The sequence below is a fragment of the Delphinapterus leucas genome, chromosome 2, assembly GCF_059928025.1.
Source record: "Delphinapterus leucas isolate spDelLeu-1000000601 "Yukka" chromosome 2, BTC_Dleu_Yukka2, whole genome shotgun sequence".
Taxonomy (NCBI): Eukaryota; Metazoa; Chordata; class Mammalia; order Artiodactyla; family Monodontidae; genus Delphinapterus; species Delphinapterus leucas.
Window position 1 is genome coordinate 156,000,886 of NC_143130.1, and position 19,442 is coordinate 156,020,327.

General features: G+C 52.4%; 1 protein-coding gene across 3 annotated transcripts in view; it reads left to right on the forward strand.

Moving 5' to 3' along the window:
* Positions 1–19,442, forward strand: part of TMEM63C (transmembrane protein 63C) — a 70,023-nt gene that overhangs the window by 31,944 nt on the left and 18,637 nt on the right. For all 3 annotated transcript variants that reach the window (XM_022576464.2, XM_089908014.1, XM_089908015.1), the window contains 8 exons: positions 5,086–5,248; positions 5,798–5,877; positions 6,290–6,371; positions 9,759–9,796; positions 14,287–14,429; positions 15,830–15,878; positions 17,680–17,788; positions 19,179–19,252. In XM_022576464.2, coding sequence (XP_022432172.1) covers positions 5,099–5,248; positions 5,798–5,877; positions 6,290–6,371; positions 9,759–9,796; positions 14,287–14,429; positions 15,830–15,878; positions 17,680–17,788; positions 19,179–19,252 — 725 coding nt within the window. In that variant the 5' untranslated portion in view covers positions 5,086–5,098. The remainder of the gene's footprint in view (positions 1–5,085; positions 5,249–5,797; positions 5,878–6,289; positions 6,372–9,758; positions 9,797–14,286; positions 14,430–15,829; positions 15,879–17,679; positions 17,789–19,178; positions 19,253–19,442) is intronic.

Below are 19,442 nucleotides of genomic sequence, written 5' to 3' on the forward strand. Positions count from 1 at the left end.
TCTCTCCCAAGGCCTGCAGACTTACCAGATGCACCTTCCTCCTTTTTCCACCTGCTTCCACAACAAGGGCTCCCCTGAGTGGCCACCAGCAGAACTGTAGCTTCCTGCCACAGCTGACCCAGAGCCTGGGATGGCTGAGATGCCTGTTCCATCTGCCAAGAGACCCCAGGAATGCCATCGCTGCTACTCTGACTCTCTGGCAGATGGCTTACTGTTAAAATGTACTGTGTTCAACGTAAACTATTACACTTTTACATTTGGCTAAACATGTCAGTGTAAATGCATGGAAACCAGTGACCTGGGATAATTAAACAACATGTAAGTGTAAATGCATGGAAACCAGTGACCTGGGATAATTAAACTGTGGGCAACCTAGGCAGAAAGAGAGGGGAGCAGAAAGTAGGGAAACTTAAGAAGATAGGCAAGAGGCTCCCTGCTCCCGTCAGATGCTGATCCGGAGGCGGGTGTTGTCCTCCTTCCTTTTTCCAGGACTAATCTCATTACACCCTTTCCCCCTATTTTTGTGAGTTAGCACAGGGAATCCAGACTCCCGGGCCACCTCTTGTCTCCTGTACTCCAGTCCGTTTACCTTTATTCCCTTCTCCATCCCCAGCACCCAACCATCCCTAGTACCTAGAACCATTCCAATGTGTCCCCTGGAACTCTGTGTCCACTTTTCACTTTACAAATATCTATGTGATACTTCTTGTGTTCCAGGCATTTTTCTCCGTGACTGATAAACCTTAATCCACATATCCCTCTTAACAGCACTGTGAAGTGGGTACTAATTGATAGCACCATCCCCATTTTACAGATGAGTAAATGAGGCATGGATAAAGAGCTTGCTCCAGGTCGCTTGGCAAGTAGGAGTTGGACCTGGGTTTCAGTGCCAGAGCCCACGGTGCCCAGAAACACCCCCCAGATCCTCAGAGCATCACCTTTTCACTGGGAACTGAAACCCAAGACTCCCCAGGACCCTTACCACCCTCTCCGGGAGTGGTTTCTGTTTCTCTCCCAACACCATGGACCTGGGGATGGGAGAGATGTCTTTCTTGCTCTTCTTTGTAACTTTCAGACTATTCTTCCCTCCTCCCTGCAAAAGCCCCCGTCTTGTACCCACGGGTGTCAGCCTAGACGTCCTGCTCCCCCTCTGTGTCATAGGCATCTACTCCCCCCAACCCAGGTCACACCCCTCCTTCCTGGAAGAGTTCAGTTCCTGCCTCAATGTCATGACACTTCTGCTCCTGTCTTCATTCTTGCTGATTTCAGTATCCACATATCCACAGAGATGATCCGTCTAACAGTCTAGCCCCATGGTTCTTTGACACTACTCAGCCTCTCACTCCATGGAAATGCCCTAGACCTTATCACTACCAATAACTGCAATCCCTTCTTAATCTCAACATCACCCAGATCGTTTTCCAACAGCCAGTTCCTATCTGTCAACTCACACCCTCTAGGACTCAAAAATTCTTCTACCCACCGGAGCTCCAACAGCTTTCACTGTTCCTCACCCTTCTCATGTTTCATTTCTCTCCTTAAGTGCCTTAAATTCCACGGCCAGTCATTAAAATTACTCCTTTGCACCTTCAGTCCTCTTGTTTCATTCTCATACTTGCTTGGGAAAACCTCTACCCTGGTTAAAACTGCCTGTGTGACCCTTTCACACCTGTAAGCACACAGATGGATACAGTTGAGGGAAATGCACAGTAAGTCTGGCTGCTCTTGTTGGAAATTCAAGACCGTGAACCTCAGTGGGCCCCTAGAGCTGCCCGTCAGTCCTGCTACATTCCCCTAACCCATTCACTCCTCTGGATTTCTGCTTCTACCTTTCTTCCTGTTCTCAAACAGCCCACGTCTGCCTACCACCAGCATCACACACTCACCTGAGACCTTGTTCCCTCTTTTACTGAGAAAATAGAAACTGTAAGGAAAGCATGTCCACAATCTCCACCAGCACTCCTGCTACCGCGGGTCAGCTATCCGCCCTCAGCTCTCAGCAGAGGCCAACTTCTCTCCTTGGGCACTAGTTCCCAACCCCTCCTACATCCTCGCTTTGCTCCGGTGATCCTGCATCTCTTACATCACCAGATTTTTATTTTCTATTGGATCGTCCCCATCAGCATACCATGCGCAGCTATTTCTCCCTTCCTAACCACTTCCACCTCTCCATGCTCTTCGAAAGAGTTGCTGACGCCCCTGGCTCCAAATCCTCTCCTATCATTCTGTCTTGCGGCTCTTCTAGTCTGGCCACCGATAACCTCCACCTTGCTTCAACTATGGCTCCTCCTCAGTTCTACTCTTACTTGACCACATCAGCACAACTGGTCCCTCCCTTCTCCGGGAAGCATTCTCTACCTGGCTTCCAGGACAGCACCGTTTCCTGCTGTTCCTCCATCCTCACTGGTTGCTCGTCTCAGTCTCTTTTTCTGCTTCCTCCTCATTTGACCAACTCGTATATACTAGAGCAGCATCCCAAGGCTCAGAACTTGACCCTCACTCTCCACTCCAGTGATCCAGTCCTACGCCTCGAACCGTCATCTGTCTCCATGCTGGCGACTCCCATGTTGTGTGTCCAGTCTCTCCTCTGAACCGCAGACGCATATCCAGCCGCCTGCCTGGCATGTCCACAACCCAGCTCCCGGTCCCCCCGCCGTCCTGCACTTCCCATCCAGCACTTCCTGTCTTTTTCATCCAATGGCAGCACCTCCAGTTGCTCAGTCCACAAGCCTTAGTCATCCTGGATTCCTCTCTTTCACGCTCCCCGTTCAATCTATCAGCAAATCTGGTTGGCTCCACCTTCAAAATATTTCCAAAATCTGACCACCTCATGGCTCTCATCGCAGTCCAGGCTACCACTATCTCTCTCTCTTTTTTTTTTTTTTTTTGGCGATACGCGGGCCTCTCACTGCTGTGGCCTCTCCCGTTGCGGAGCACAGGCTCCGGATCCGCATGCTCAGTGGCCATGGCTCACAGGCCCAGCCACTCCGCGGCACGTGGGATCCTCCCGGACCAGGGCACGAACCCGCGTCCCCTGCATCGGCAGGCGGACTCTCAACCACTGCGCCACCAGGGAAGCCCGAGGCTACCGCTATCTCTTGCCTGGGTTGCCACAGAGTCCTCCCAAATGACCTCTCTGCTTGCCCTCACCCCCATTTATTCTCAGTGCCAGGGTCAAAGTGACCCCTTTAAAACATGAGTCACTTCATGTCACTCCTTTGCTCAGGTACCCCCCATGCCCCTTCACTCTCCCCTGTCCAGCCACGCCGGCCCATTAGCTTTTCCTCTGCTCCAGGCAAGCTTGCACCACCACTACTACCGCCCCCAGGCTTTTGCTCTGCCTGCAGTGTCTTTTCCCCACGGCTGCATGGTCTGCCCCCCTCTCTTCAAGTCTTCGCTCAGATGTCATCCTCTCAGCGAAGCCTTCCGCAATCACCCTCTTTACAATCCTAATCTCACCCTGACCCCTGCACTGTTTCTCCCCACTAGAATCCCACGAGGGAGGGATTTTTTTTGTCTCGTTCACTGATATACCACCAGCATCAGTCTAGCACAAAGCAGTCGTTCACCAAATATTTGTCGAATGAATAAGCCTACTTCTCTTGAACGGGAGTGAAGAATTTCTAGGGTGTGATGCAGTCTGGAGCCAAAACAAATGATCTTTTAAAATCAGAGCAACCTTGCAGGTAAGTCCAAGCAGCTGCTGGTCACATCCAGCTTTTGCTCGTACTTTCCGCTCTTACCCAGGCCTGAAGAATACGGATGCCCGTGACCACGAGCTCTGCATCTGAGTCTCTGACTCACTGCATTGGCTCACGACCCTGAACAGGTGCTGATCTCCCCGGTTCAAGTTCTAGGTGAAACAGGGAGTCATTGCTGTGTGTCAGGCACTCTGCATCCTTTCCTTACTTAGTCTTGGGAGCTATTGCCTTTCTTGGAAACATGAGAGAATCGTAAGATGTTAAAGATGATCGTCAGTGGCCCTATCTGCGCAGCACCCCGTGATGCAGTGGTTCCATCCTCTAAACTGAATCTTTCCTCTCTGAGACCTTTGTGAGGCTTGTTCATTTATATACAAGAAAAGCTTCACAAAGGTAGAAGTAGGAAGGCCCATTGGAACGACTGCTTTGTGCATTTTACAACTCTTTTAGCAAAAGGAGCAAGTGGTACAAAATAAACACTCTCCCAGGGAATCTGGGCTCTTCTGTCATCTTGGCCCTGGGTTTGAGGAAGTGGTGTCTTACAGCAGCAGTCCGCAACCTATTTGTCACACGGGACCGGCTTCATGGAAGACAATTTTTTCATTGACTGGGGTGGGGGTAGGGCATGGTTTCGGGATGATTCAAGCACATTACATTTATTGTGCACTTTATTTCTGTTATTATTACATTGTAATATATAATGAACTAATTATACAACTCGGCATAATGCAGAATCAGTGGGAGTCCTGAGCTTGTTTTCCTGCAACTAGCTGGTCCCATCTGGGGGTGATGGGAGACAGTGACACCCGAAGTGTGTTGCTTATGTCTAGTCTGCTCTGTAAGAGGCAGCTTAATTGTCACTTGCCACTCACTGATAGGGTTTTGATATGAGTCTGCCAGCAACTGATTTATTATGGTCTCTGTGCAGTCAGACCTCTCTGCTAATGATAATTTGTATTTGCAGCCGCCCCCCAGCGCTAGCATCACCGCCTCAGCTCCACCTCAGATCATCAGGCGTTAGATTCACATAAGGAACGCGCAACCTAGATCCCTCGCATGTGCAGTTCACAGTAGGGCTCCCGCTCCTATGAGAATCTAATGCTGCCGCCATCTGACAGGAGGCGGAGCTCAGGCGGTAATGCGAGCGAAGGGAGCGGCTGTAATTGCTGGCCCGCTGTTCACCTCCTGCTGTGTGATGTCCCACCAGGGGGTTGGGGACCCCTGTCTTAAAGGACAGGGCTGCATGCCATCTCAGGGCTGAGCCTCCTGTCTTGACCATTTATAAGCTCAGCGCACCCCTCCCAGCTCCCCGGCAGGCTTCTGCGTGTTGCATAATGGGGGAGGGGGGGCTCGTGTTTGACCTGGAAACCCCTCTGTTCACCAGGGAGCCTCCCAGGATGACTGTCTCGCCGGGCAACCTGAATATGGTGGAAAAGTCCCGGAACTTCTCGGCTGACGACTGCTTCCGCTCTCGGAGCACTGTCCTGCAGGGGCAGCCCTTTGGGGGTATCCCCACTGTGCTGTTCCTCAACGTTATCTTGTGGGTGGTGAGTTCTGGGCAGTGCAGTGGGCAGACAGAGAGGCCTCACCCAGGGTGGATGGTCCAGCTTTCACAAGTGATACAAGGGGCCCCAGCTGTCCGTGGATGCCAGCCACAGTGGTGGGAACTCTCTGAATGTCAGTCCTGCCCAGGGAGGTCCAGGGTGGGTGGGCTTGGAGAAGAGGAGGCTGCAGGAGCAGTGGAATCCCTGATTCTCTTCCTTGCACCCTTGTCCAAAGGTCCCCCTGGCCAGTGCCCTTGAGCCTCCCATCTGTCCCCTGGATGATTTATTCAACGAGTGCTCTGTCCACTGTTCTAAACATGCCATCAGCGCCTTCGTTCAGCCACTCTGAGCATCCACTCTGTGCTAGGATGCTGCTGGGCACTGGGAATCTAGAGTTGCAGAAGGCATGACCCCTACCCTGATAGAGCTGGCCACCTAGGGGGGAGCCCCTGGGGACCTCAGGGACAGTCTTCCCCATGGGAATTCAGGGGTCAGTCGAGGGGAAGGCATCCATGAGCTCTCTTGCGCCATATTGCTTTTCCTGACCTATAGGTCATCGTCTTGGTTTACTCCTTCCTCCGGAAAGCCGCATGGGACTACGGACGCCTGGCTTTGCTGATACACAACGACAGGTGAGGAGAGGCTGGGCGTCGGGAGTGAGCTGCTTGCTTCATTGGGGGATGTGCTGCCGTGAGCAGGACACGGCTCTGACCAGTGCCCAAACTGCACAGGTGTCTCGTCAGCAGGTGGCATCTCATCACCACCCCTGACCGTGTTCTAGCCCTCCCTGCATTAGGGTGACTTGGAGAGCAGCCACCTCTGGGCACGAGGCCACTTTTTTCTCAGATCTCAGCCTTTCTGGATCTCATGGCTCCCAAGATGCATTGGCCACCTGTCTGTGCCCAGAGCTGTGTGCTCAGCAAACACGTTGAGGCGTGTCTGCTACTGGGCAGGAGGGGACCACAGCCCTCAGCCCAGTGAGCAAGGCTGGCACCTAAGAACTTTCTCCTTTTCCACCTCCGCACTACCCTTCCTGGCCGGCAGCCTGACCTCGCTGATCTATGGGGAGCAGAGCGAGAAGACGTCTCCCTCGGATATTTCCCTGGAGATGGAACACAGGGATAAGGTGGGTGCTGGGGTGGGCCTGGGCCTGGTGAGGGCAGGGGCAGGGGTCCGGGCATCTGCAGGAAGGAGCGGGTTCATCAGCTGGGGCTTTGCAATCAGCCACCCAACCACTCCTAGCAACGTGACCTTGGACAAATGCCTCCACCTTGCCGAGCCTGTCTCCCCATCGGAAATATGGAGACACTGACTGTACCTGCCTCCTAGGGTGCCAAGAAGGTGGTGGCAATAAGTGCACGAAGGAGAAAGGGAGCAAGGACGGCCCTCCAGAGCGATGGAGTGGAGCTAAAGCGCTCTAGATGGTGCTCGGGGCTGGTCCGAGCTGAACTCCAGAAGAGAGGTCTGGCTTGCTGTCTCCACATCCTCACCTCCCTCTCACTCCTCAACCCCTCACACGTGGCTCCCACCCAGACAGCCCCAGGGCCACCAACGGTCCCATGCGATGAAATCCAATGGGCTTTCCTCAGTTCTCATCTCTCAGAAACACCTGAGCCTGCGGATCATCTTACCTCCCCTTTTTTTTTTTTTTTTGCGGTAGGCGGGCCCCTCACTGCTGTGGCCTCTCCCGTTGCGGAGCACAGGCTCCAGACGCGCAGGCTCAGCGGCCATGGCTCACGGGCCCAGCTGCTCCGTGGCATGTGGGATCTTCCCGGACCGGGGCACGAACCCGTGTCCCCTGCCTCAGCAGGCGGACTCTCAACCACTGTGCCACCAGGGAAGCCCTCTTTTTAAGTTTTTTAGATAACGTATATTTTATTTTAAAAAAATATTTATTTATTGGCTGCGTCGGGTCTTAGTTGCGGCACGCAGGATCTTTCGTGGCAGCGAATGGGCTTCTCTCTAGTTGTGGCCTGCAGGCTTAGTTGCCCCGCGGCATGTAGGATCTTAGTTCCCTGACCAGGAATCAAACCGGCATCCCCTGCATTGCAAGACCGATTCTCAACCACTGGACCACCAGTGAAGTCCCTGCATTCCTTTTCTTCAGCACTCTTAACCCAGTCTGTGATGATTCCTCATCTACACAGTTAATCTAGTGTGCCCACTTCCCCCACTGAGAGCTATACCGGTCTTACTCCCCACTGTCCCAGCACCTGGTCCAGCCTGTCGTGTAATTAGTATCTGATATGTGTTTGTTGGAAGCAAATTTTCATCCCTCCGAGAGACCTGGTCCCTTTACTTGCCAAGACCTGCCCCTGACAAGAATGGGAGCCTCAGACAGGTTCACGTCCTGGAGGTTTCCTCTGTCGAATAAGGACAGTAACACCTACCTTGCAAGGCAATTCTCAGATTTAGCTTTAGAAACATCACTTCAGGTTTGTGTGGGTTTTCTTTCTGTACAATGACATTTTATTTTTAAAATATCTAGAAGATAAATCATGATGGCAGCAGTGGGGTAGTCAAACAGAAGAGGGTAGGAATTAGACACGGAGGAAGAGTGCGCTGAGGTAGCCCCTGCAGGGCCCCAGGCAGATGGCGAGGCCTCAGCCAGGCTGAGTGGAGTGGGTGAAGTGAACAGGTCTCCTCATAGCACCCTCAGCAAGTCAGGGCAGATGTGGCGGGAGTGGGGACGATGGAGCCACCGAGGTGGGTGCAGTGAACTGACCGCTGTCACTCAGGCTTGTCAGCTGAGCTGGCTCCTGGGAGCCTGTGGCCATTTCCACGGGGTGGGGAGAAAAGGAGAGATGTGTCTGCTTCTCAGGCCCACTGTTCAGCTGCTAAGTTTTCTGAATGGTTTATGCCTTTCAGAGGTACAATATGTATGCAGGGGAGTGTGTGTGTGCGCGCGTGCGTGCGTGCACGTGTGTGTGTGTGTGCACGTGTGTGTGTGAGAGAGAGAGGGAGAGAGAAAGAGAGAATATGGGTCCATACCTGGTCACTCACACATCTGCGTCCATGTGCCTTTCATGGGTACATAGGCCACACTTCTACTCACTACCTCTGTCCTCCCACTGATACTCCTCCACTCTGCATATCCACTAGGGCCCGTCAGCAAACCTGCTTGCTCCCTTAATGAACTGCATGTTGGCCCAGAGGTGGTAGGTGAGGAAAGACTCCCCATGTAGGGAAGGGGTGGCCAGACTCTCAGCCCAAGTCTTGTCTAGCAATTCACCCCCTCCCTGGGACTTTCCCAGTCGCCACTGCCACCATCATGCCATTTCCCGTCATCTCTCTGCCTCATACCCGGGCTTTTATCCCTACTTTAGTTCCCTAGGATATAGCTGGGGAAATGGTCCCCCCACAAGTGGACATTCCGGATGGGCATTCCCACTGTCAACCCACCCAGCACAGGGAGGAGGCCTAGAAGGTGGGCCTTACACCTAAGGGAGCAAGGAACCTTCTTCTGTTTCATGTTTGCCTGCCCCTCATTTCTTCCTTTTGGGAAATATGCCTTCCCCAATCCATGTGGTTCTGGGGGACTATCAACCAAGTGGGCCTGCCTGGGTCGCTGATGGGCTCGTGACCCAATCAAGAGCTGCAGCCTTTTCCAAGGTTTTGCCAAACCCCCTGGGATCCCAGAAGGAAGCATGCACCAGGGTAACTGAAGCAGCTACCACATCTGGCAGCTTTTAGAGCCGTGGCCCTCTGCCTACCCTATGCATACAGTTCCCTAGCTGACTGCCTCTCTAGCCCCTCCCAGCCCCCGGCTGAGGCCACCTTTTCCCACCACCCGGAAACTCCAGACAGCAAGACCCTGAGAGAAATGTATAATCGACAGGACCCCCAGATGCAGAAGAAGAAACCCAGCTCAAGTTAGCATTATAACAAAAGGGTGATGTGTGGCCTGAGTGCGGGGAAATCTAAGGGAAGCAGCTGCGTCAGGTACAGCTAGATCCAGGAAGTCCAGCATTGCCACCAGGATCCCCTCTGTGGTCCTCTCTCCTCTGAGCAGGCTTTTTATCTCAGACAAGCTCCTGCATGTGGCATCAAAGACTCACCAAGCCCCTCCAGGATGCCTGGTGTTGACCGAGATGCAAGAACTCAGAGGAAGACCCTTCTCCCAACACCCATATCAGTCCCCTTAAGAGCATTTTGCTTGGCCCCTCTTGGGTCATGTTCCCGTTGGTCAACTGACCACTGGTAGCAGACACCTTCTTGACGGACAGTCCACCGGGCCACATGCATAGAGGAGGGGCATTTCCCAGAAGGAAGCAACGAGGGACAGACAGAAAGCAATTGACGTCCACCCCAAAGTCCCTTCTCTCCCTCCAGTCTGAGGCCCACCCTCTAAGCCACCACTCGCTGTAACAGGATGCCCGACTTCTGAAAAGACATCTCCCTCAGCACCGATTCCAGTCCAGACCTTGCCGGGGGAGGAAGCCCCGGACACTTCCTCACTGCCTCAGACGCCCCAGCGCTGGGTTTTCTCACACTTTCTCTCCTTTTTCCCCAGGGCTTCTATTCCTGGTTTTTCAACACCATCACCATGAAGTAAGTGCCTGAGCTTCCTGAGCCTTATCTGGGGGAGGGTGGGGACAGGGTCTCCTGCCCTGCAGGACCAGGCCTTGGGCCTAAATTCTGTGCCCCAACGTCCACTCTCCCCCTGCCCACCGCAGCCCGGCCCTGGCAGGGGACGCTTTCCGGTGTTCCATTGGTGAAATGGGGACTGGACGCTGCCCACAGCCCATTTTCCCTCTGCCACAGTTCTCAGGAAAGACCCCTCTCACATGCTTGTAAAAATGCTTTTATGAAGCCCACACGAGGAAAAAGAAATCCTTCCCAGGTACTCTTTGCTTTACTTCCGTGAACATCATTCCTCATATTTGCCTAGATGGAAAAAACAAAAACCACCAGGCGGAAGGGCAGGCTTCCTCTCCCAGCCTCCATGCCCATTACGGAGGGACAGCCCCTGGCCCACCACACCTTCTGGATCTCTTTAGTGTGAGACCCCACTTGGCAAGGAGAGAGACCCCGAGTCACCTGTCATCTCCCGCTGGCCTCATACCAGCCAGACGCCTCCGCAGAGCAGACACCTGTCAGAGCTCCATGCCTCCACACACATGCACACACACGTGCATACACACTTACATGTGTGCACACAGCTGTCTCCACCTCAGAGCGCTGTGTGTTCCTGGGCTCTCCCTAAATATCCCCCATCTGGCCTGCCCTGCCTGTCCTTCGAACCCCTCCTCCAGGGTCCGTCCTTGCCTGGTGATGCCTGCCTTAGGGTGCAGCCTCAGTGCTCCCCAGAGGCCGCCTGCACCAGGGGCCTGCCTGGACCTGCACATCTGCTTCTTTGCCAAGGCCCTTAGGGTTTCTTCCTTCATGTACCTCCATGCCCACACCATTCAAGGGCCTTGCTGGGAGCATTCAGACATTGCCGCAAGATCCCATCCACCCGCATGAGCTACACCAGGGCACCTGTCTTTCCCCAGACCTGTTGAAGGGCCTGGGACCCTTTGGGGGCACAAGATACCATGACTGGGCCTTGGGAATCCAGAGCTGGGCTTGGGACCAGCAGCCTCTGGGGTTTGAGCCCCAGCTCCACTGGTGGAGGACTCCCCATGGCCTTGGCCTCTCGTCTTCATTCATCGTTCACCAGAGTCCCGAGGAAGTGATACAGCTAGTTTGTGTGTGGGTGGGAATCTTAGCCACATGTTGGGGGAGTGGAGGGGAGACTTTTATTTCTTGGCACCTTCTCTGGTTTTGCTTTGTTAATTTTTAAAACGTGCACAAGCTTGCATAAATACATTTTTATTAAGAGAAACCTATACCTCCAGTCTCTCATGCCCCTCTTCATGACCGCCCTTTCCTGCAGAAGCCAAAGTCCCAGCGCACAAAGCCCACTCAGTCTAGTTAGAAAAACATGGGTTGACAAGACCCACTACACATGATTGATAATGAGGAGAGCATAACTGCTGGGCAAAGGGCATTTGGGAGAGCGAGAAATTAATTCCAATTTGGAGGTCCAGAAGAAGCATAGTTTTGAGCGAGGCCTTGAGGAATGGGAAGAATTTTGACCGTTGTGATGTGGAGGGCCCATCAGAAATTAAGGACTGCATGAGCAAAGGTTTGGGGCAGAGATGGGCAGGGAGTGTCCAGAAATGGTAAATCTTCTGGTGTGGCTAGAAACAAGAGTACATAGCAAGAGAGGGGATGAAAGATTGGGCCAGAAGGATCAGCTGGGATCTTGACTACCATACCGAGAACCTTGGCTTTTGATTTAGAGGCAGCAGGGAGCCAGTGACTACTTTTGAGCGGGACACTCAGGTGATGTCTGTTTGTAGGCAGGGGCATGAGGGGTGAATGGCAGTAGAAAGAGTCCAAAGGCAACGTGAGCAGCTAAGAAGGTTTTTCCAGTGTCCAGGTGAGAGGTGGTGGTGACCAGGGAAACAATGCGGAGGAGACGTGGGGAGGGAGATGATGGGGCAACAACAGTCAATGGGTTGTTTCCACCTGGCTTCCACCTGGTTAGGAAAAAGGGAGAAATCGAGGTCTGGTTTCTGCGGAGGGTAATAATACCACCAGTTGGGAGATGAGGAGATATGATGAGTTGGGAAATTAATGACATAGGGCCAGGGTGAGCATGTGAGTTGACCGGCAGGCTGTTGCAAAACAGGATTAAAGCTTAGGAGAAAGGTCGGAGCTAGAGATTTAGACTTGGGATATGGGTGCACAGAGGTCGTAGTTGAAGTCATGGGAGCAGACGGGACACCCAAGGGAAAGGGCCCAAGGAAGAGACAGGTTGGGACAAGAGGAAAAGGTGGCAACCTCTAGGGCACGGGCTCACTGAAGCCAGGCAGGCGCGAGGTCCAGACAGGGTGTGGTCAGCAGCCTCCAGCCCTACGAGGTTGAGTAGCATGAGCGCTCAGCAGAGGATGTCGGCTTTGGAGATGTGAATCTCCACTGGGAGCGCAGTTCCAGGACGAGGAGATGTCCAGGAAGTAGAGGCAGAGAATGGAAGCCACCTTTTTCAAGAGGTGGGTGGGAGCAGGGAAGGAAGGATATTGGATGGAACTTGAAGGGAAACTGGTGAAGGAGTGGATGCTTAAGGAGTTTCTTGGGGTTTTGTTTTTTAAGAGTAGCAAATGAGCACTTGAACCTGGCTGTAGTTGAAAGGGAAGAAGTGTGAGCACCTGTAGAGACAGATGGATGTTAATTTAAAGATGAGACAGGTAGAGCAAGTCTCCAGCAAGAGGTAGAGGAGAGGAAGTGATTAGAGCAGAGATGAGAATTAATTGTGAGTAGGAGAAAGAGTGATGCCTGGAATGTCATGGGGCCGGCACTTTAAAGAGTGGCAGGAAGAGAACAGAATTGAGTAGAGGAATATGTATAGGCAGACTCAAAAATTCAGGCTTCCCTCAGAACTGTAAGATAGGCTGCTGAGTATAACCTGCGCTTCCGGTGCAGATGGAGCAATGGGCCCAGTGGGGAGGCGGGAATTGTCAGCCCAGAAAGGAGATTCTTGTGTTCTTCGTCCCGTCCAGCCCTCTGCTCCCTCCACCTGGTTGGAGCCTCTCACCTTGCCTCTGGCACACTGTTTCTATCAGGTGAGCAGATCTTGGCACCCCAAGCCTGCAGGGGGACATTCCCCCATTCTCCCTTCTCACCAGTTCTCATCCACCCCATTCTTGGGATTTAATTCTCAAGTCCAAGGCAGGAAGTATTTTAACTGCTTGAAGTTAAAAAAAGGTTGAGAGCTCTAAATAATTACCTAAATGGTGATACTGAAAGCCTTGAAGATATGCTCTTTGTAATATTGTTGAAAAATAAATCTGAATCCTGGACTAAATGCTAGAAGTTGCATGCAACCTTCAAGTCTGATCAGAGGGCAAGGGTGAGTAAACTATGGCACACGTACAGAAAAGTGCACAAAAAATGTGTCCAGCTCAGTCATCACAAGCAAAGCCTATACAAGCACCATCCCGATAAAGAATTAGAACATTGCCAAGACCCCAGAAGCCCTCCTCCTTCTCCCTCCCAATCTCCTATCACCTCCCGCCTCTCCAAAGGTAACCAGTATCCTGACTTCTAACTCTGTAGTTCAATATTGCCTATTTTAGAACTTTGTATATGAAATGATATGGTATGTATTGTTTGTGCCTGGCATCTTTCACTCAACGTTGCATTTGTGGGGTCCAGCTATGGTCATTCACTTTTATCTCTGTATGGTATTTCATTACATACATATAATGTGATATATATAGCTCACTATATATGTATATATATTTCACTACTTATATATTTCAATTCTTGTGTCCATTCTACCTTTGATAGACAATTAGGTTGTTTCCAGTTTGGGGCTGTTACAAATAACGCGTGTGTGACATTCTTATACATGTCTCTTGGTTCCCATGTGCATGTATTTCTGTTGGGTATAAACCTAGGAGTGGAATTGCTAGGTCATAGGGTATACTTATAGTCAACTTCTGTAGATAATGTCCACTCTTATCCAAAGCTGTGTGCCAGAGTAAGTACCCATGAGTGTGAGAGAGCTCCCGGCATCCCACACCCTTGCCAGCACTTTCTCACCAGCACTTTCCTCACCGACTTTCCAACTTTGGCCATTCTGGGAGTGTGGAGTGATACCTCACTGTGGCTTTAAGTACCCCTTTTTAATTTAAGGAACAACTTTTTGAAAAATAGGATGAATCCTGTTATCACTAATGGTTTATCCAGTGCCTGCGCTATAGCAAGCACTCAAAATGTTTGAAGAAGCAATGAAAGAGGAAATAACTGCCTGATTTAAGAGGGCTTCCGGATTCCCGGGAGTGTATCTGTAGCCTCTATCTTTGATACGCCTGTGAAATTCAGTGAAATACATTTCAGGCATAACAAGTTTTGAGAAGGGTGATATCTCTAAAGATTAAAAACTCGGGGGTAGGGTGGTCATCTTCTCTCCCTTTCCTCTATCTACCTCCGACTTCTGTTGTAGCCACACTGGCTCCTGAGCAATGTCCTTGTCTCTGTGTCTCTTCCAGGAACGAAGATCTGATTAGCAAGTGTGGAGACGATGCTCGTATCTACATCATGTTCCAGTATCATCTCATCATCCTTGTGCTTATCCTCTGCATCCCCTCCTTGGGCATCATTTTGCCCATCAACTACACTGGAAATGTTCTGGGTAGGCAGAGCTCAGCAGGTCCCGGGCCCGGCCCACTAGACCTAAGAGGCAGCCCGGTAGGCAGGACAGAGCTTGGGTCTTGAGCGTCTAGGAATCTAAATTTTAATTGCACTTCTCAAAATTAGTTATGTGACCTTAGGCAACCCACGCTTCAGTTCTCTCACATGGAAACCGGAGATGATACCTCTTTTGGTATAAATTTGGCCCAGGGCCTGGCACACAGAAGGCAGATAGAAGTAATTCAGTCTAAAACTGAATGTTTATTTATGACCCCACACTGCACCTGTCCAGGTTTTCCTGGAGGCCTTGTTATGACATGTGACCCACTACAAAGATCTCTGGACCTGATCTCTCTCTGTACCCACTCTGATGGACACAGCATGCAGAATTTCTCATAGGGATTCTATCCACACTCCTTATAACAGGGTAAATTTTCACACAATAATGTGGTGGGTGAGGGCTTGGACTTCAAAGACAGAAAAATCATGGTTCCCCAACTTTTACCCACGTCTGCTTCCCAGAAAATTATTTCATCTTATACAGTGTCCTCAGGCCTCAGTTTCCTCAACTGTCATAGGGATAGAGAGACAATGTGTGTCAAGTGGTTGGCACAGCGCCTGATAGTGGGCACTTTGAATAACAGCCAGGGTTTCACTAGGAAACGCAAACATAGAGCTGTATGAGGCCCATACAACTAGGTGGTACAGGATAGCACCTTAAGTGCCCAGGTGGCAGCCAGGTGTACCCTGATTGCTCAAGTTTCCACCTATTTCTCCTCTGCCAGAGGTAGACCTCATTTACTTCAAGGTAGCATCCATTTCTCATGCTACCAAATACCACCACCAGAGTAAATAACTACTGAGCCCTGCCTTCCCAGATTCTCATCGTAAGAGCTAGTATGTTGGCAATGATAGTACGGCAATGATAGTATGATTTCATAAAACTTGGAGATGTCTAAACCAGCATACTGATACGCTCAGCCAGAAGGATTTACTCTGTTTGAATGAGGCAGCAATGCATTTTCAGAAGTTCTGGGTTTTGTGATTGTTGCCAACAGTAACAGTGTTGCTAATTTCATCATTCCGCTCATGGTGGGGCTGCCGGGTCCCTCCCACAAGCATTCACCGGTGTCTACCCCGAGTCAGTCACGCTCTGGGGTTGCCGCACCAATGCTCGGTCTTGCCTCACAGCCGAGGAGCCCCAGTCGGCAGTCCCAGGGAGGAGAGGAGGCCTCTGATGGGGCTGTTTGGAAGCTGAGGACAAGCTCTGGGGAACTAGAAGGAAGACCAGGACGTAGACAAGCATCTCTAGACCCCGGGCATTCACTCAGGAATCCTGAAGTCTGGCACCCAACCAGTCAAGGTGCCAGGCTTGAGGTCAGCAACTTTCTTCTCTTTCAGACTGGAATAGTCACTTTGGTCGGACCACCATTGTCAATGTCTCCACAGAGTAGGTACCTGATCCTCTTACCTCCCCTTCTACTGGCTTGGGGGCTGGATGTTAGCGTGGAGAGATGGTCCAATGCGTGGGTCCGGAGCATGAGCCCCACTCTGCTGATAAGAAAGGCCTGGTTTCCTTGGGAGCCCAGGTTCCAAGTGGGATGCCAGAAGTTGCATCCTCTTGGTAAGGAAGTATTCTTGGTGCCTCAGTGTCCCCATCTCTGTAATGGATGGAACTACCTAAACCGGTCACTCCTGAAGATTTGCGAAGATGGTCCTATTTGCTTAGTATGTCCAGCTCCCAACAGGATTACTGCAGTAAGCAGAGGTTTAAGGTATTGCTTCCCTGCCCACAAAATAGTTCAGGTCAACCCTCATATAACCGAGTGAAGCTCAGACCTGACTCCCACAGCAGCGAGACTAAGGAACCACAGGAGCTGGGTTCATGCCCCGGCGTTGCCATTAGCCGGCCCTGGGTCTGGGGCAGTGCACCCTCCCGCTCTGAGCTTCATCCGTAGTTCATGGTGGGGGAAGAGCTGTTGGACATGACCTCTAAGCCACCTCCAGCCCTCATGGTCCAGGAACCTGTGGATTTTAACATCAGCCAACCCAGTTGGTGACCAGATCAATCTGTACTGAGCCAGATGCGGCCCTGCCGGTCCAGGCTGAGACATCAGTCCCCCCCTAGATCTCATGGCCAGGCTTGGCCGACTTCCTGACAAAGCTGAAGCGCTACTTCCAGTACCTGAAGCAGGTGTGAGTGGGGTTTGCACACTCCTGCCCCACCTCCCCTTGCCCCACCCCTGGTCCCCTGCCCCTGCACCCCTGCAAACTCCATCAAAGTCCAAACTCAGCAGAATAGTTGGGCACCCTCTCGCCTCCACCTTCAACCAACTCTTTCCCGGGTACTGGCAACACCAGAGCAGAGCTTACCAGCCTCTCCCAGGCCGGCCACTGTTGTAAGTGTGGCACCTACAACTTCCCAACTAGAAGTGAATTTTAATAGGGCAGCAAAGAGCCTTCAACGTTTGTAAATCCATACTGGCAGAGAGCTGGAATGTCCCTTAGGGACCGTGTCACCTTGCCCCCTCTGAGAACACTGAGGAGAGAAACATGTAACTAGATGGGGAAGGTTAGGTGAAATGCCAGTGCGGGGACAGTGGTGAGGAGATATTTTGAAGCAAGGCAGCCTTTCTCTCGTCCAACTGCACCAAATAAGGCGGGCCCTATTTCCGAGCAGTCATCCTGGCTGGATGCTTTGGGACAGCATCACGTGAGCACAGAGCCCAAGGGCCAGCCCTCTTCCTACCCCAGGGAGGCGGGCCGAATCTGCAGGCCTGTGTGTGACCCCGGAGTCCCTTACCGGAGAGGCCGGGTGGCCCCTCCTGCTGTCCTCACGGTCGGCGGGGGCGGCCTGAGCCACAGCCGCCGGCAGCACGACACGGCGTGAAGAGTGTAAGTGCTTCTGCAGCTCCGGGCTCACCTCCCGGCACTGCCACAGCTAGGAGTGACCTCGAGCAGTCACTCTAGCCCTTGTTTCCCTACGGGTAAAGTGAAGACATTCACAGTACCACCTTTACGAGGTACAAGAGTCTAGTGAGAAAATGTCCACAAAGCATCTAGTCCCACCCTGGGCCTGACGTATAGTAAACACTCAATTAATGTGAGCCTCTATTAGTTGGAGTGGACATCCCCTTCTCCATTCCCTTCCAAGGTGCCTGAGTGTCTGGAGGCACGAGAGGGTGGCGCTGGGGAGACCGTGTGGGGTGGAAGTGGGGGGTCTCACGCCTCCTGTGTCTTGTTCTTGGCAGGAGTAAGTTCCTGTGGCTGCACAGCTTCTTCGCTTTCTTATACTTTGTCACCAACTTCCTCTTCATGACTCATCACTGTTTAGGGTTTGTGCCCAAGAAGAGCTACAAGGTGAGTAAGTGAAAAGAGCTACTAGAACAACACCCTCTCGGCTAGAGGCTCTCCCCAGCTGGACACCATCCCAGTCCCATACTTCAGAGGCATCCCAGCTTGGTGTGTTCTGCACACCTGGCGGGGGGGGCAGTCTCACCTGAGTAGGGCAAGCCTCCTCTGCTTATCCCTGGGAATCGTCACCTGGCACATCTGTCTGGGCTGTTAAACCACTAATACACTTCCAAACCAATAGCTGCTCCCAGGTGCCTCTTCCCCCTGCACCCCTGCTGCCCTGGACCCTCTCCAAGGACCCCTGGACCTCCCCACCATCAGAAAACTAAAGGCTTAACTAAGCCCTGAACCTGCGGGGGACCTCCATCTTCAGCGGCCAGTGCCCCTTGCTGACCCTCTGGGTAGATATTTTGACTTGCTGTGCCCAAGCTCCTTGCCCTTCCACCATCTCCCTGAGGTCAGAGACCCCATGTCCTGCCCCAGTGTTGTCCCCACTGTCTTGGTTTGTGTGTCCCCCATCCTACCTCCCAAGCAGACCCTGAGACAGGGATTTGAGTAGCGTTCACTTATTTGGGAGGTGATCCCAGGAAGGACCACTAGGTGGGTAGGGTCTTCTGCGGTGGAAGGTGGCAGGTAAAAGCGAGATCAGCTCCTTTAAGCTGTCCATCCTAAAGGACGGATTCACTTTACCCCACCCCAGAATGCAAACGCACATACCCCTGAAAGGTAATCCCGAATGTTTCAGCCTGAGGCTTGGGCACCCCTGACCAGTCTGGACTCGGCCACTTCAGCTTTCCTTCTTGCCACCAGAAGCTTCTTCTGCCCAGACTCCCCTCTCTTGCAGCACAGTTTACCAGACTGTCGCCTTGAGGCGATGGCTCAGGAAGACATTTCCCACTCACAGAATAAAATGTGGACTTTGAGGGGCTTCCACATTCCCTCCCCAGAGTCCAGCTCGCCTCCTAACTCCCCTACGCAGTCTGATGAGAGGGACGACCCAGCGAGGTGGGACGTCACTTGGAGCAGCGGAGGTGTGGGGAGACTGTAAATCAACAAGACAGTATGAGCAGCCCTTGCAGGGCGTGGGCTGTGGTCCTTCCCCAGGCCCTGTCTGCAGCCTCTGGCTCTTCCGCCCTCCATCACAGCCGTCTATGGCAACGGGTCCACGGGGGGCACAGAGGTTAACAGAGGTGTAGCTTCCCTGGCTGCAGCTTCCCACGGCCTGCTGACCTCAGGGACACAGGCTGGGGAAACTGACACTTGGCTTACCCAGCAAGGAGGCGGCCTGATGTGAGTAGAAAACCTACTCCAGGTGGTTCTGGGCCACCTGAAGACCCAGACTCCAGGAGTCCTGTGTGAGCACAGGCTTCTTTCTCCATTGACCTTCCCCACCTAGGTCACAAGGACACTAATGATCACCTATGTCCCCACGGACATCCAAGACCCGGAGATCATCATTAAGCATTTTCAGTAAGTGGGTCGGGTGGGCTGAGGCATGGACTGCATCCTCCGGTAACCCTGCCTGGGTCCTCACGTGGGTAGTGATGCACAGGATGGTGGAGTGGGGCTGTGGTTCACCCTAGATTCAGCTCAGGATCAACCTTTAAGAATGGGGAGGCCCTGGTTGGGGCCAGAGCAGGGTTTCTGAAGTCAGGGAATT